Genomic DNA, 18,983 nt, shown 5'->3' with positions numbered 1-18,983 from the left:
ACACAATGTATTGTCTATAGGAATTTGCAAGGAAGTGTTGAGCGCCGGCAAGCATTGCACCATGCAAAACTATATGCCGTCTTGAAAGCAATGGAACCAATTCCAAAAGATTCCCTTAAAAAAATTGTGCATTCAGACCGATCAACTTGGACTGATTACGTTTATCGATCAAAGCTTACGAAGCATGAGTGAAAATTCGTTTCGCAGTGTCCACACTGGCAAAATAATTAAGGACTTACAAACATCCATGGAATTAAATAAAATTCTTAGATCGAGACAAGATCTGACATTGCAATTAATGGTTTGCCCGAATGATATTGGTGTTAGTGGCATGTACTATGCAGTAAAAATGGCAGAACAAGCTGCTGTCATAGCTACAGCAGACACTAGAAAACAGATAATCGAATGAAAATATAATTTAGAGTAAATAAAATCAGAATAAAATTAAATGAATAATTTATCAATGTATGGTCTATTCCGTTCAAAACTTTTGTGCAAATATATACAATTCATAAAAGGGCAAAATTTATCACACATGGATGTGGTTGTCTCTTTCGTAATAAATTCGTTCTTATCATGTTCCGCCATTGAGTCATAAAAATGTGAACATTGAACAACCTAAAATACAGTGATGGTTTTGCGTTAGCCAGCGTTGTCTTAGCCTCGGTGTATACCAACATTTGGTGTACACCAATCGTTAGCCAGCTAGATGTCTACACTGTCTGTGTGACTGTGTATGATAGTATGCGTGTGAAAACGTCCAATTCACCTGACGTGTGTTAGTGCTGGCTTACGCATTCGTTAGCCGGTGTACACAGTGATGGCAAATTAGCCAGCTAATGTGCTCATCACTGCTAAAATAAAAATAAAAATAATAATATTTTATATTTTATATTATATATATACTGTATTCCATATCGACGTTTAGTTCATGTTTTTTTATAAATAAATTGCTTTTATCATTTTATTCATAAAATGACGTAATATCTATAATTTATTAATTTTTCTATCTTTATATCTCACTTATATGTTTATTCACAGTAAACGCATATGCATGGAGGGTAAACGCAACAAGTCATAATTCTTTTGATAATTTCGCATTTCGATTGCCTCTTTCATTAGAGGGTTAATGAGATTCACTTTGGTGGCGTACGAATTTCGGGTAAAGATTTTCCGGGTTTTGATATTTTCATTTTTTTGAAAAGCCAAATTTTGAAGAAAAAAATGTTGGTATTATAATTGTTGTACATAATTGTATTAGTGGTATCCAGTGTTTGGTTAAGATATCTGAAATGTATCTAGATACTTTTGAGATAGTATTTCAATTTTCCGAAATTCATCTAGATATTTTCAAGATTTTCATCTTATCTTTTTGATAAAAGATAAGATATCTTTCGAAAAGATAAGATAAAAAAATAAGATAACGAAAATTATTTGAATAAAATTTTGAAAAATGTCAAGGTGAAAAAAAAAAGAATGTTAATTAATATCTGCCATAAACAAACTTCACGCACTGTGGATATTAATCGGTCCGGGTAACCGGGCCCATGAATCGTGCGTTGAAGTTGTCGGATGTGTTCTGCGAACACCGTGCGTAACACGATGGAATTCCAAATTCGATTTTATCGAAAAATCGTAGTTTTAAAAGCATTACTGTGCGCTATTTATCGTCCTATCAGAGGGAATCGTTCGTTTTAGCTTTTCGACAGATATATGGCAAAAATCATACGATGCTTTGACCAAAATACTTATAAACGCCTTTAAAAAATATGATCTGGCAGTACACAAAATAACACATATTGTTACGGATGGTGGAAGCACCTTTTTCAAAGCGTTTCGAGTTTATGTCATTTATGCAATACGAAGGTGAATTTATCGAAATTTCTCGAATGCAATCAACTTGATTTCAATGGGCGTGCAATGGAATTTTATAACGAAGAATTGGAATATAATTTTGACGAATCGGGTCATGAAATTGATCATTTTCGCTACCGATTTTTTAAAAAATAAAGATAAGATACCAAAAAAGCCAAAAGATAAGATAAAGATAAGATGATTTTTTAAGTTTCTAAAAATCTATCTTATCTTATCTTACTATCTCAAACGAGATAAGATATCTTTACCAAACACTGGTGGTATCCAGCAAAATGTCACCAAAGAATAAATTCCGAAACCACTATATAAATTACTAATCTAGCTATTCCACTAATCCAAAAATTCCTATTCCATGCACTGTTTCCGTCAAAAATGCTAATTCTGATATTCCCCACTATTCCACTAATCCATCAATAAACGTCAAAAATGTCAAATCGATTTGAAGTGAAACAATTTTCGCTATTCCACGCGAATCCATTCACAGACGTTGCTATTTCATTGCAATTTCTCGAATCTTTACCCTAAAAGTCTAATCCTACTCCACGTGTCAATTTTAAAATTATTCATTTTTAAACAACCGTTTGTGATATTTTATGAGCCTGTAGCCCTAGGGGGTTCCGACTTAAGCGAATGATCCATATGCGAGCGAATTTTTCCTATATATTTTGCAAATGTAAACGAATGGTCGCAAATGTTTCTTACAAATTTTGCGAATGGTGGCGGATGTTTCATACAAATTTGCGGACGGTGTCGAATGTTTCATACACATTTTGCGGATGGCGCATATGAAAAGTCATATTTTTACATTCAAAAAGTCAAAGTGACAGATTAGGTGACAGAGATTCAAGCCGAATTGATATTTTTTTGGTAATATTGAGTGAAATTTTTCTAAAATGGTAAATAAATCTTTGCCACTCGTAATATTATCACTGTTAACGGTGCCTTGTGAAAGGTTTTTATTTTCATTGACGTAACTTTCAATTTCTTTTATATTATCTGAATTTATTTCTAAAATCTCACTTTTCGAATCGAATACGGCTTCTAAAATAATATTCAACAAATAATCTTGTATTTTTTCTTCAACTGTTTTTCAAATTTAGTTGAGAACAATGACATTGTGTTTGAAACTTCCACGACAAACTGAACACAGCAATGTGTATGTACAAATGTCACACGACAGTTTGTCGCATCTAGCAAGACGTATGCGGCATTCGTGAATGGTTGCGAATGAAATGTACGAATTTTCATAGATGTTAATGCGGATGAATATACTTTGCTTCGTATATTTTATGTATGAATAGGACAATGTTCATATATTCCGTATAAAATGGCATTCGCATATAGTAAAATGCCCCTTGCTGTAGCCATGATCTGAACTGAAGTTTCGATTTTTGAACAATTCAAGAAAACCAGTCAAAAATTAAAAGGCGAATGTGAATAGCTCGAAAAATGTCAATTCCTTATTTTCCAGTTATTTATCCAACGATATTTAAATGTCCATATGTTGCTTTTCATGTTTGAGTACTTGGAATTTAATGAGACTTTCGAATATTTTGATGAAAATTCTGACCAGACTAAAAGTCATTAAACGAAATGCGGCAAACATTTTCCGGGCCCAGTTTAAGAGTAGTCTCTATTCAGGGCCAGATTTTCGGCCGATTTGAAGAAATTTGAAATTTCAAAAAGGCTGCTACAAAATCTTATTGGACACTACAAAATAGTCTCATACATTTTAATAAGAAAATATCAGTATTCAATTGCATATAGTCATAGAACATAATGAGCTTTTTCACTTTCCCGTTTGCTTGCGCCATCTGTGGAAAAGCGATATCGTTATTTCTACGTTGATTATGAGTAAAACTTCCTTTCGCTTCAGAATGAAAAGTCTATGGATTTTTATTGAATGTTTCACTTTCATAACATTGATGTTGTACTGGAAATAATTTTTCAAATGATGATTAAGCCGTTTGCTTTCATTCCTAATTTCATTTTGATGATTGAACCAAAGTGTTATTCGTCGACGAATCGTCGTTGATGAACTATATTTCTTGCTCGTGTACCATCACATGTAGCATTGCTTTTTTTTTTGTAAATCGGTGGCTGTTATTTAATTAAAAAAATGGCGATATGTTGAAACATTCATTAGCAACAAATACTTGAAAAGTTCACTTGGTAAAAATCTTTTGAATCGAAAAATGAACGTGATGGTGTTAAATGTGATTAAGGTCTATGCATTGCTGTGGACTATAAAAGAAGCTACTTTTGGTCTCGAAATCTAATACAAATTGGTCAATTAAGATCCAAACAAATTAAATGATAATAATTGATTTAAAAAAAAACATTATTTCCAAAAATAAAATGAATGCAATTAGACACAGATAAAAATAGATATTGTTTGTTGATTGACATCAGCAAGAAATATAACTGCGACTCTATGAAATGTATTTGATTTTTCGTAAGTTCAAATTCACACACGCAGATGCACATATCACATCATTCGTGTCAATTACACTAAATCTATAATAGTATTTTTTTTGTAATGGTGACGTCCAATGAAGTATTATTCGATTTTGAACACGTGGTATGGCAAAAATAAAAATACATTTTTTCGAAGTTCGCAATTGATTGCAGTCGTTACATATTTGCTCCGTTGCTATAGCAAGCCCAAAAAGAATAAATATAAGAAGCTACACACAAATGACAACTAACCTCAATATGAACAAAAATTGACATAAAACTCAATTTATCCGAAGTCTCAACCGTTTTGGGATAAATTTTAGTATGCATTTTTTCCGCTCAAATTCCAAAGGGATATATGTTAAGCACTTAAATATTTGAGCGGAAAAAATCTGAACTAAAATTTATCCCAAAAACGGTTGAGACTTCGGATAAATTCAGTTTCATGTCAATTTTTGTTCATATTGAGGTTAGTTATGATTTGTGTGTACATCATTCGAACTGAAATTCTATATTGTGAAAGTTTGTTAAGATATATTCTTGTGGCACCCTTGAGAATTACAACTTCTATTGCTTACGCATGATTTCATAAAGTTACAACGACAAAGTGATAGAATTAAATGATATTGATCGTCACTAATAGGATTTGTGGTCTCTGCGACCTGCGACGCATATCACTATAAATTCCATATGAAGATATCGTGGCGCTTAAACATTCATCAACTCATCCTACATGTGAATCGATGCGATGAAAAAATTTCTTCTGAAGTTATTTCGTATATACATGTTGCTGAAACAAAATAATAATAATATGTATGCAAAGAAAACTGATCATCTCTTTGCCAATTATATTTTTTCTGACATTCCCTTTCACTTGAGATGAATTTACGTGTATTTTGGTGTCAACTTTCGATTTATAGAACTCTTGAAATGCTTCAACTGACTGGAGTGGGAGGGGGTAAATTAGCTAAGAGCTCCTTTTCTACCATTCAGAATTAGCACTTATTGGTGTTAGAATTGGATTTGAAGAATGCCAAGGAATCATTTTTTCAATTATATCCTACGTATGAAAGTAATTTGGATTTTCTCTTAGTTCGAAAATTTGGCATTGTACACAATTAAGATAAATGTGAATGTGATTTGGAAAGTAGAAATTATCCATAAAAACATCAAAAATATAATAAAATTCACACAACCCGGCAATAATTAGAATGTCATGTAACTATAACGCTCTCGCCGGTTTGCGATACATTTTTCTAAATTGCTTACTCTAAGGGAAAAGAGAGTGGACAGAGTTCAAATGAGAAATATTCATAACAACACACATCTACGTTGTCATAATGGACTTTCAAAAACTGATAACATAACAATTTAAAATATCCGCGAACATGTGAAGGCGTCAATGTTCCATATGAATCGTATTTGTATGGAAATATTTCGGGGTATTCAGTAGACGGTGTTAGGTTCTTCCATTCAATTTTCAAATGTGGGTTTGTACTTAACGACATTTGATTGAATTTAATATTATTGCTGCATCACGCACGAAATCATAAAAAACATCTCTGAATCATCAATGCAAATACGCAAACGATGGCTGTTTACATTCGCAAAAGCCAAAAAGAAATGAACAAAAATGCGAATTCTTACTTTTTTCTTGTTTTGTTTAACTGTTTTTGTGTGACGTCAGCGATGTGTTTGTTCAAAACCTAAACCAATAAATTCGTTCGCATTTAATTGATGACGGTCAACAAAAACTGAATATGTTTCAGGTATTGACTTATTTTCATCTCAAGTGAAAGTAAATTGAAGTAAATCTCTTTTAAAAAAAATATGTTTACTTGAATATTCCCAATGTGTTTTTTTTACTACTGTTTGTTTTTGTTGTTGTTGTTCATAAGGAACGCATAATTCACCGATACATAAATATGCTGGCCATATGCTCAACGTGCGATGGAATTCGTTACATGAATTTTGCGCAGAATCCTGGAAACAACAACGACAACGACGGCGACGGCGGCGACACTTTGGATGTTTTCTTCCTCTTGTTGATTCCGATGCCATGCACACAGCATCCAGTCCATCCGCATCGTTTGCTTGATTTCAATCGCTTGTCGTACCGTTGCGAATTGCATGTGCGATTCAATTTCGTGAGTGTATCGCGTTGACTATATATTCAATTACTCGCATCTGAAGTCAATCAGGATTTAGCGAGCTCGTGAATTGAAAACACACATATCAAACTTATCAAGTGAGTTTGTGAACATTTTTACGCCTCAACTCGATCCCATCAATTGTTAAACAATTGAAGGAAGATTGTGTATACGTGCTACGGCATATAATTTGAATGAAAACCGTTCGTTTTGAATCATTTTTACCCTTGTGGAAAATTTGTTTAAAAAAAATATAATCAGCTTATAAAAGTTTCAATCGTATAAAAGTTTAACAAGCAAACCAAGGAAGAAAAAATTATAGTGAAAACCAAGTTCATTCAAAAGAGATTGTTCTATGTGATTCTTTATTCTCTACCCACATACTGTGAAAAAATTGTCCGAGAAAGTTCTTAACGGATTTAAAGAAAGTTTAAAAAATAAAGTCTTTAACAACAAACTCATTTCTGTAAAACTTTTTGTGCATTGATGCAAAATTGAACAAAAAAATAAATAAACATAATTAAAAGTATTCAGTTTGCATTAAGAAACCAAGGGAATTTTAATGGCGCTTGAGGTTCATTAAAAATAAATCATTCACCAAAGGGAATATTTAAAAAAAAATATGAATAAATCTTAGTGAAAATTACAGAAATGATAGCACGTCATACAGCGTTCTTATAACATATTATTTCGACTATTTTCAAGCATCGTTCACTTCATTCGGTTGCAATAAAATTCACGAAGAATTTCAAACATTTTTTTATGAAGAAAACGATGATGAGATCTTTTTACGCCAGCAGTGAATAGTTGAAATTACTTTTGCATCGAGGATTTTTCGATAATGCCACCCGAAAGAAAAATCTTAAATAATTTCACAATTGAGTTTATTTTTGCACTTTTCTTCCCACATTTTGGGATGGATTAGATGATATATGTTCATATTTTTTCGGTGCCTTTGCAACCGACGATATATGATGATAATGAAGACTAAGACGACGATTAATTAAAGACCATCAAGCAATAACTCAACTTTGGACAGCTTTTTATTAACTATTAATTAATAAAGAGCAACTTAAGGAAATATTTTATAGTCGATGGTGATAAGCGTTATATTTTACACGCGCAAAAAAAAGTATCATATACTTGGATATGATTTAGAAAACGATGAAAACCAAAACCAATCCATCTCTGAATTATATTTATGCAAAGTCAATTAATCAAAATAAATCGCACGCACACATGATTTCTTTTCAACAGAGCATACCGCCAGATAAATTTTTTCAACGATAATCGAATTATCCGAATAATTTATCAGATACATCAAAATGTACCAAAGATTTTGTAACATTTATTGAATGGCAAACACTTCTAAACACGTCTCAATAAATGTCATTCAATCCAAATTTATCCGATAAATTATTCAGGTGGATCCATCATCATTGATAAATTTATTTGACGGTATGCCGTGCTTTAAAATGATGTCTGTTTGTTTATTTATTTGTTTTTTTTTCTCTTCTTCTGTATATAGCGACAATAACTGTAGAAAAATTACAATAATCAACATGTGTGGGAATCCAATCATCAATTTTTTGCTTTGCATTTTTATGGTAACAGCTCTTTATATTGGCAAGGTAGGCATATTTACTTACCAATTAAGATACGCATTTCTTTAATAGAGGGAGATGAGCGGAGGGAAATGGAATGGGAATGATAATAGAAAAATTATTTGAACGCAATTCGTTCAATATCATAAAATCTTAAGTATCGACATATTTTGAAATTTCACTCAAAATAAGCGGAGCCTAAAATATTTATTATTTATTCAGCTAAGGAAGCCTTATACTAATTCATCTTATTAAAATAGCCAAGAATATCAAAAAGATATTGAACTTTAAAAAGAAAATATCTCAATGATAAAGTTTTGTAAAACTTCTGATTCATGAACCAAATCTCTTTGCTGAATAGTGAATACATACCTCTGTGATCAAGATAAAATTCATTTAATTTTTACGTTTCTATTCACCATCATTTTCAATCAGGTTGGAAATGATTTTATTCGGTGAATGGATTTGTTTGCGACATTTTCCATGTTGCTAAATATGATGAAAGGGAATTATTCCTTCTTCTCCACGAATTTCTATAGAATTTGTAAAGAATGTTGAAGGCAACAACTGCATTCCAACCCTCACATCTAAAAGTTTGTCATTCGAAGTGTAGAAAATATTCAGTTGGGAACATTCAAGTGTTGACGTTTCCTTTTTTCTCAGTGTATTAAAAGCCAATTGCTCTCTTCTGAGAATTTAATTAAAAAAATCCTTTTCCTTCTTGACTCGTAGTTTTTAAAGTAAATAATTGCAATCTATGTTGAATAAAAAATGTCATGGATTTTCATCATGCGTTAGTAAAACTTTTACAAAGGTGTCCACAAACACTGCACGAATTTTAAAAAGATCAAATGTTTGAATTGTTCGTTCGTTATTCACATTCTCAAGAATTGTCTCACTGTTTCACAGTAACAAACTGCTACAAATCGCTCAATCTCAATTTAAAAAATTTCATTCCTGTAGTTTGAAAAAAAAAAAAAAAAAAAACAGCAGACACATACAAATGTATGATAAGTGAATTCCTTTTATCCATTCTTTTTATATTTGCATTACAAATTCGTACCCACCCTCAATTTTTTTCACATTCAATATTTCGGAAATGAGATCTATAGCCAAGTGAGTTTGAGCTTTGCCATCCATTTTTCTCATCAAAAAAGCTTATGGAAGAATCAAAAGTATATTTGGAAGACAAAAAAAAACACAATTCAATTCATTTTCCTCAGCAATAGTATGCCTATTTTCTTTGAATACAAAACGCAAAAACATCCTCAAAGATTTTTCATCCCCCACTCACTATCACATTCAATAGCCATTGTGTATATTTTCGACATTCGTGAAACATATTCTTATTTTCGTTGTTTTTTTACAGAATTTTTATGAATTATGTCAATTTTCGTTCGAACTTGTTCAATGCGTAAAAAATGGAATGCGCCATGTTTTCTGAGAGATAAAAAAACTCTTTGTCGGCTTCAAACATGTGCGCATTGAAATCTCATTACTAGCTAGTTATTTTAATTTCCTGTATTTTACACCCGGTCGGGAGGAAGAAAGCGGAATTTGTCGGCAAAATCTAATTAGTAAAAAATTTTGAACAACAAAAATAGCACGAAAAAGAGAGAGAAATCAATCGGAAAACTCTTGTAAAAAAGGACAAATAATGTCAAATGAAATGATGAATATTACCAAAGAAATTACGAGATTTTATTCTGTAAGAGGCTGAATGTGTGGGGGTTAATGCTGCGTTTGAAATGGTTGTGAATTCAATATAATATTTCTATGTTCATATGTTCTAATAATATGGCTTCAAGTAATTAGTTGGACAGAAGCCAATCAATCTAAATTAGGTTTATTCTGCTAAACTTCTATAAACACTTAATTATAATAATTTTGTTGGACGAAGAGCGAGTAGCTCTGAGACTGGGTTATAATTTTATATCACTGTAATTAGAGGTAACAATGACTAAAACGTTTTACAGTGAACGCATTCGGCCCATCGTTTTTCGACTATTAGGTTACGACGAGAAAGAGAGAGAGAGAGAGAGAGAGAGATAGAGAAGCCGAAAGACTTGAAAGCAGAGCAATCACAGTCGCACAGAATCAAAGACGTATGATGCTCAGTCCATCGAACCATTAACTTCTGTTTTTCTCGCGCTATTCGAAAATGAAATTACCACATATGTTTACCTAGTAAACGTCCTGCATAGGATTGAAAGAAGCCGAAACATAGAAAAGAAAACCGAAAAACAAAGCAAAAACAAAAGAGACAAAAGTAGAAGAGAATTGAAGAGGAAGAGAGAGAGAGAAGAAAAGAGAAAACACAGTGGAGAAAACCGACAATAAAAATTATGTTTTCTCAGTGCACACAACATATGTAATTATATACGTATTAACACCAAATCACACAATCATACAGCAGTAACATTGATAAGTACACAGATGCGCCACTTTATCGTGCGGAAGGCGTAAACCACGTAACCCGAAGATTAATCGATCTTTTTTTCTGTTCAGGTCTGATCACGGTGTGTTTTTTTTGTATTTTCTTTTTTGTTGCACAGCACATTTCTCCAAATCTAGAACCATTTCTTTTGGCAAAAAAAATCATATAGCCTCAAACTTTCTTCATTTTTTTAGAAACTAAGGGAAAATACGTTGTTTGCGCTATATGTTTTTAATGTTTTGATTATTTTTGAAAGAAATATTGCCGGAAGTTCGCGTGAAATATTGCCCTTTCCTCCTCACTCACAATTTCGACAAAAACGTAATTTTTTGTCAAAAATTATTTCATAAATAATTGACATTTTACCTACCAGTCGTTAGTTTAATAATAAAATGTATTCTTCGCGTTTGAATTCACTGAGAAACCCCATTTACATTGTAAAATCGATTTTTGGATTAAAAAGTTTGTTTTTTTATACAGACGTTAAGTCAGGCTTTAGAAAATTCGTATACAGACTAAGGTAAAACCGTTAGGGATGAAATCCTATTCATTGAACAGACAACGCGGTGCCGACAAAGAGAGTCCGTTCGATGTAAAAGCAAAATCAAAACAATCACACGAAAATTAATTGGAAATAGTGCAATGAAAGGAGAAAAAAAAGTAACATTTGAAAAATGATTAGATGTCGTTTACCTGTTACATACCAAACGAAGAGAATGGGAGTTTTTTTTTGTTGGCTTTGTGAATCCAAAACTATACGCGAAATAATGTTATATTAAAATTCCTCAATTTATCATATAAAAAGGCTGGCATGAGTGGTTCGGTTGGTATCTCCTGCAAACAGGAAAATGATTTCATTTATTTATCGCGAACTGCCTTCTCTCTCTCTCTCTCTCTCTCTCTCTCTCTCCCCATTTCAAAACATTTGAGCTCTGTGTTCCCATATTCAAGTTTCTTTTCTCGTTTCGTTTGATTCTTCTTTTTTATTTTTGATAATTGTGTGATCATTATCCGTCCAGCGCTTCAATTCTTGCCTTTCAAGTGGCGGCATGGTGCTGTTTCTTTACACGCATTTTTTGTATTCATGAAAAAATGATTTATTACAATTTCGGCTTTCTCGGTGCGTCTCATAGATACATACACAGTTTTTTCTTCGTTTTCCGTTGTTCACGTTTTTAATTCATTTGAAAAGTGCACAAAACTCAGACCGACAGGTAGCATCTGTTTCGGAACGTCTTTTTTCCTCTTTACTTGTGCTATGAACATGAACTTTTTTCGGTCATATCTGGAGCACAAATTTCGACATCAAAGAAATGTTGAATCCGATTTAACTTACCATCGAAATAATATTTTTCATTCTATATGACGATCAGTCAAGTGCAATATGAGCACGAATCATTTCAAATTTTAACGAACTCCAAAAATTACGATTTTTCATTTGAATTTAATAAAAAAGAAAGCAATTGTATATTCGACGCATGCTTGGATTCTTTCGACAACAATATATGTTTTTTTTTTCTTTTTTTTCAAAATTTCAGCGGGACAACATGTCGCAAAAATAAATGAGTGCAATTTTGGTAGTTTGGTAAACAATATTGATGTTCCTGTTATCGATTCAGTCCGCCACAGTGATGAATCGATTTCATGGAAAACTACAATGCTCGGAAAGGTTAGAATGACGACAAAAAAAATACTAAGTTAATAGGTATTACGTGCTATAGCCCGCATGCTATATACCTGTACTTAGTAAAATGTCAAATGCACGCGTATTTCCGTTTATTTTCCCATTGTTTTCCATTTTAATCGTTATTCGAACTATTTAGTAAATAACTTCGAGTGCGAATTGCCACTGCACATTTGTTAGAACAAAAGATGTTTTGGGTGCGCATTTATCACGCGAAAAGTAGAGAATCTCTTTGTGTACCATTATTGTCAAATGTGCCATACTGAGCAATTGTTTGTATTGTTCCCCTTTCACCATTTCAATAACGATTGTCTTATTTTAATTGGGAATTTTCTTTGTTGTCTTTACATTTAAAAAAAACGGAGAATGTTCAGAATGAGTTTTGGTATTGATGTTATCGCAAATATTTCATCAATCTCGCTTCTATTTATACATTTTATTACATTAATTTTTGAATTAAATTTAATCGGACAGCGACAAGTGGAGATATACCACGCGTCGTACATTATTTAAAGTAAAATAAATAAGAACACATAAGAAAAGAGAGAAAATAAATAACATACATTTAAAACAAAAACATTTTTCATTTATTCGTTTAATGGCATTATCCTTGGCACAGGTGCACGCTGAATACGATTTAAATGATTTGTCCGCATGCGAGCAGGAACAGATTGCACGACAAATATTTTATCCGAAAAGTGGATATGAAATGCATGTAAGCAAGTAATATTTTATAAATGTATATACACAGAGAATAGCCATCACACCAACACCAACACTAACTAAATCTGATGCATTCAATCCAAAATTATTAGGCCAACGCACTGAGGAATCAGTTGAAACAAATCATAGAAAATTACCTAATTGCAAATGATGGTATTCAGTATGTGGATGATGATAATCAACCCACTTATGATAGCATCGATTTGGATGCATTAGAAAAGCATGCGGCTGCTGTTCTAAAAGGTAAACGCAATGTGGCGGCAATGGCACGTTTGGGTCTAATGCGTGAAGCGACCAAACGTTCTCTTGCCAATTTGGCAAAAAATGGTCAGCTTCCCTCGCGTGAAACTGATGATGATGATTCGACCCCATGGAATAATGGTAAGAGAAACATTGGATCAATTGCACGTGGCGGTTCATTGAATGGTAAACGAAATGTTGGAGCCTTGGCCAGAGATTTTCTTTTACCACCAAATGGTAAGCGAAATTTACCGTCTATCCTTCGATCGGGAGGTGGAAGTAGCACCAGCAGCACACATGGTCCACATCAACCCAAACGAAATGTCGCTACATTGGCACGAGACAATCTACTTCCATACTATCAACAAAACAAGAATGAGAAACGTGACGTGACTGCAGCCAATAAAAAACGTAAGTTACTGCCAACAATTTCAAATCAAATAAATATGCATTTGTTTACCTATATAATAAAGTTATTCGATACATTTTGTGTGTGTACGGAATAAATTTGGTGTCATATGTGGGCCGAATTCGCATACTTTATACTTTATTAGAGTGGCTTAGTTTTTCTCTTTTCGAAATTTGATGCGCAAATTGATTTTTTGATTTAATGTTCAAGTCGGTGATGAATTTCTTCTCGTTTCTTGAGTCAAATAGACAAAAAAAAAAACTATTTACGCAATAAATGTCCCAAAAATTCACAAAAAAGCCACCCTAATACGTTATGTGTATAATATATAGATTTAATGGAAGAAAAACGCAACATCGGCTCTGTGAAGAATTCACAAGGTACAATCAAAGTGAAACGGGACACGTCCTACGATGATTTTCCCGACGAAAGTGAAATTGATGACGCTTATCAAGCCGCTCCATTCAATTACAATGACTTGAATGAACTCTATGCGTACTATGGAATGCCAGATATCTCAAATGAAAAACGTTTTCTAGGTAAGCTATTCATTTGTTATAGATTGACAAGATGTAGTCTTGATATTACATTCAAATTACTAACATTATTATGTCACATGGTTTTTCATTCGACGTGTACATATCCTACATACAATATAAAAAAACAACCAAAAGGTTCGATAGTTAATGATGGATGGTCATCATATGCATATCGTTCGCCATCTCAAAAACGAAATATTGGTTCATTAGCTCGTCAGGGTTTGTTGCGTTCCGATGTCAACAACTATTTAAATCAGAAACAGTATCGGCAACAGAGTGAAAATTTATATGAAAAACGCCATCTTGGTGCATTGGCACGATCTGGATGGTTGCCAGCATTTCGATCGATTCGTGGAGGCAGATTTAGCCGATCGGGCAGGGCGAGGTCTCGAATAGTAGGCTTTTATTAATTTCCAGTTTTTTTCTCTGTCCTTCCTGTCTCGTTATCGCTGTTTAATACATACGTAATGTTTAGAATATTTGTACGACACTCACTACATAGACATGCTGACACTGTTCTCGACTATCGATTCTTATTTTTATTTTTGATTTTGTTTTTAACATTCAATTCGATGTATTTTTATTTATTTATTCCATTCATTTGCTTGATGTTTGCGGAGGTGTGCGAATTAAGTTTCTCAAATAACCATTTTATGAAATCCAGATAAACTCATATAAATCCCTTGTAAACAAAATAAAAAAAAGAATTCTTTTCACTGAATGTACTCAAAGCAATCTGTCAATTTCAGTCAATGGTGAAATTCAGATATTTTGCTCTATCACTTTGGAAATATTCTGTTATTTTTAAAATTAACATTGTTAAACAGAACGATGTTCGAAATGTTCTCATAGCAAAACATATTGGTAATATAAATAGAAAATTTTACGGTTCGTGTTGACACACATAGCGCGCCAATCGACACTTGTCTAATTCAGTTTAAATGCATTCCAAATTTGAAATTCAAATTATGCAACATTGAATTTAAAATTATTTTTAAAAAGGTAGTTTGAAATTATCCCAAATTTTAATTTTGGGATTAAATGAAATGAACTATGAAAACTGGAAACTATGCACATAATTTAAATTCGACGTTACAGTGCTATATTTTTCAACGTTAAATTATATAGAAACGTTTTCTATGATAATTTCCATGTAATGAGCTGTCAATAGCAAACATTGAAAATGGCAAAATCATATACAGCATCTCGGAAAGGGTGTTCAGTAAGTCATTTATATCAACTCAGGCATATCGTAAGAACATTTTTGATTCGATTTTTTTTTCAAATTCGACATAAAAAATAGTCCATATATCCAAGCAAATATTTAGAGCTGTATAGCTTTCCTTATCAATTTTGCAAAGTTCGCCATTCATATGTTTCGATCGATGAGGGTTTTCTGTTTATTCACATTTTGTCATACACAAAGCCGAAATGTAAACTAAAAGTGTATGTCACCATAATATTCGAAGTGCGTCTCTGGTTTTTTATTTGTTTGTGAAAAGCCTTTTATCAATGTTACATTATTTGCAAAGTATTTGCCGATAAAAGACAAATCTATATTTCAATTATTGAAAACATAAAAACACAAAAAATAGTCGAGCGAAAATTACATTTTTCTGCTGTACATGCAATTCTCAAGGGCTTAATAAACGCGCCATAGTTCGAAAATAGTTGAACACTTATGCAATATGCAATGAAGTTCATGAATTCATTCTCAGGTCTATTGCGATGAAACAAAAACAAATTGAACAGGAAATAGAAAATGAGATGCGAAAATATCCGTCTTTTGACAAACAAAAGTGACAAAGGAGTTTCGAATTTTTTTCAGATGACATTGCAAACATTCCGGCAGCGTCTTATCTTTGTTTATAATTTTCCCACGAAAACGCTGTTGCGTTTACACGACTTTGCCGCAGTCTCGATTGGTGCGAGAAAAAAAAAAAGAGAAAAAGTCCAAAATTGATGTCATGAATGACTCTCCATATTCAAGAATTTAATTTCGGCGCTCATATACACAGTGAATGGCAAAGAATGTCATCTCAATAGCAACGCTTTGCTGACTGAAATCATTTTACTTGGATATCTTATGTACTTAAGCGCTTTTAATCAAACAAATGAGTTAACCAAGCTTAATGCAGTCGAAATATACCGGTGATCACAAATGAAAATGCGTAGATTGTTACAATTTCCTTTTTAAGGCACTATACTTCACACATTTATGCAAACCATAGACTGATTTGAATCGTAATTCAAAACAAATGAACATAATATTAAATTGTTTATGGTGATGATGCTGTAAACGGGAGTTTATTTTTTATTTACTCTATTTTTTTTTTGTATAATTTTATGTATTTCATTCAATTATTAATTTATGTGGTGTTTTAAATAAATGCACAAGTGTACCTCTAATATTTTCAAAGCAGTGTGCATCAATAATGCGGCAACATGAAATGTGGTGAATAATAACAATGATTGATGTAATTTTATTGAAATCAAATTATTTTATCGTATCCTCTGTTTAACTAACCATCAATTTAATATTCATTTGGGTGTTATTGTCCATTTGAATGTATAATTAGTAGTTGATTTCTAACATATATTACGAATTGTAATTGTTGTTCTTGGTACGTTTTTGGGTAAAATTGTCAGTTATTTTGTTGTTGTTGTTTTTGTTGTTGTAATCATTGTATGTGTGTGTGTATATGGAACTTATCTCTATTTTGACCATAGAGAAGAAGTTTATTAACATAGTTTCATCGTTCATTTATGTTTTTCTTTACATAAGTGGTCGCTGAATGCTACTGTTACATTCGGTATGTTGTATTTACCTGAATTTCATATGCGATACAGTTTTACTACCGGTTCATAGGTGATGACGAGGGTTCCCAGGTGTCGGATGACCCCCCTAAAATATTTTTAGGAACCCTCAACAATTTTGGAAATGAGGACCTTTTTTTTGCTCTTCACACTTTTTTTTGGCCGAGAAAATTCTTTCGATTTGCTAGGGATTTTCACCTCAAAAAGTGACTTCCAAGAAAGAAAAAAAAACGATTTTATCCTCATTTCGTACAAATTGTTGACATCGTCAGGGACCCCCTATGGATTTTTCCAGGAACCCCTTACAGAATTTTGCCATCACCCCCCCTAAAAAATTTTACGTCATCATCTATGCTAAAATACTTGAAAGTTGTGATTATGACCGATCATCATGTCAATTCCTGTTCATTGGTTATAAATTATTTCGGAATTGTAGTGAACTATGATGAGCTAGAACTTTTCAAGGATTTAAATGCAATATTTTTTGAATTTTCGATATGCATAAATAGATGTTTTTGTAGTTTAGATTAGTTTAGTTTAGCATCGAAATGTTGATATATTTGTTCATTTGACATATATGAGCGCCCAATTTAAGACTGAAAAAGAAATAATGCATACTATAATAGTTTTTCGCTCTAAAATTGGATCGCTTCATATTAACGTGAAAATTCAACAATAACATTATTTTGAATTTATTTTTTTTACCCTCGATAAAATCGAAAATCGTTTGTGGATTATCAAAAAAGGACGGATTTTACCACCAACCAGAGCGACAGCAACATCTTCAACCAATCGAAACCGCCGGTTGTGAACGATGTAGACAGCAACAGCATTCAATTCTTTCAAACACCATAAGTTGGGCAGCGCCGGGCTTATCGCAAATTTGGGGAACACCGTCCAAATTAAAAGCGATACAACAGCGTAGCTTTCGAGGTCCTTTTCATCCAAATGATGAATTATTTTAATTATCTTCAAACAAACACATACACACACAAACAAACAAACAAAATTTCCAATTAAATAGTGCTATAATCATTAGATTTTCTACTTTCAAAATTTGATCTTCCGATAATCATGACATTATGATGATGCCCACTCAACAGCATCTTACACCATGACAATAATATCAACATTCAATTTTACGATAATATCACGCTGATAAAATCAAACGTAAGCTTTAAACAAATAATGTTTTATTGAAAGAAGAAAGAAAGAAAAAATGAAAGAAAGAAACATATATCGAATCCAATTTACAATCAAAATAAACACGATTACGCCTGACAATAAATAAGTACTATATAGACAATTTTGATCAACTGTGTATATTCCACACAACTACATAAAGAAACATATTCGAAACCAGTGACAATTTAATATACTTGAAATAAATAATGAAGGAAGAGAAAAATGACAAAGAAAAAAATATATATATATATTAAAGTTAAACTCAGTGTATATGTTAATCAATGTAAAACAACTCAAACCGTTTTAAATGAAATATTAATATATGTTTTGATTCTAACATTCAATAGAAAAAAATCACAGAGTTAGATAGAAAGAGAAGGAAAAATGGATACATATTTTTTGAAAACACATCATTAAATAGAGTTGATGATGATATTTTTTGATGAAATGTTTATAAATAATGATGTCGATCTTAATTGCCATCATACATCGAAACCAACGGCATAATTTATTTTTGAATGAACGCATTTCGCATGGATAACATTTTTTATGAATGATTGGCTGGATTATTTATGCGAATGTGTGAATGGAATAAGTTCAAATTAGTTACATTTCTTGGAGAATATTGTTTCATTCTGATATACATATTTGTGCAAACTGACAATAAAAATCATATATAAACTATTAAATCTATACCGAAAAGTTACGATATATTTCATTTATTCGTAATTTTCAAATTGAATATAAGCTGATTGTGACAATAAATTTTCATATCAAAATTCTTTGAAGCTCACTTTACCTTTCATCTTCTATTTAAGAGTGAATACTTCGAAAGTTGTTTAAAAAAGATGTGTATGACAATA

The 18,983-nt window shown here is 32.2% G+C and overlaps 1 protein-coding gene across 4 annotated transcripts; it reads left to right on the top strand.

Moving 5' to 3' along the window:
- The first annotated feature begins 1,155 nt into the window (after nucleotides 1-1,155).
- LOC116339221 (neuropeptide-like 1) lies at nucleotides 1,156-18,977 on the top strand. 4 transcript variants are annotated; one of them, XM_031764976.1, is made up of 7 exons: nucleotides 1,156-1,162; nucleotides 8,011-8,113; nucleotides 12,827-12,922; nucleotides 13,023-13,581; nucleotides 13,912-14,118; nucleotides 14,254-14,513; nucleotides 17,682-18,977. In XM_031764976.1, exons 2-7 carry the CDS (start codon nucleotides 8,045-8,047, stop codon nucleotides 17,898-17,900), a joined length of 1,410 nt encoding a protein of 469 aa, XP_031620836.1. In that variant the 5' UTR covers nucleotides 1,156-1,162; nucleotides 8,011-8,044; the 3' UTR covers nucleotides 17,901-18,977. The 4 variants fall into 4 exon arrangements, with proteins under 4 accessions (XP_031620836.1, XP_031620834.1, XP_031620837.1 ...); XM_031764974.1 differs by lacking the exon at nucleotides 1,156-1,162 and adding an exon at nucleotides 6,422-6,580; XM_031764977.1 differs by lacking the exon at nucleotides 1,156-1,162 and adding an exon at nucleotides 6,422-6,580 and having other exon boundaries at nucleotides 14,254-14,503; nucleotides 17,682-17,902.
- Nucleotides 18,978-18,983: the final 6 nt, after the last annotated feature.

Source organism: Contarinia nasturtii, unplaced genomic scaffold (genome assembly GCF_009176525.2).
Source record: "Contarinia nasturtii isolate CC-2019 unplaced genomic scaffold, AAFC_CNas_1.1 Cnas_scaffold_493, whole genome shotgun sequence".
Lineage (NCBI taxonomy): Eukaryota > Metazoa > Arthropoda > Insecta > Diptera > Cecidomyiidae > Contarinia > Contarinia nasturtii.
Note: the sequence above shows the minus strand (reverse complement) of the source record. Positions and strands in the feature narration are given on the sequence as shown.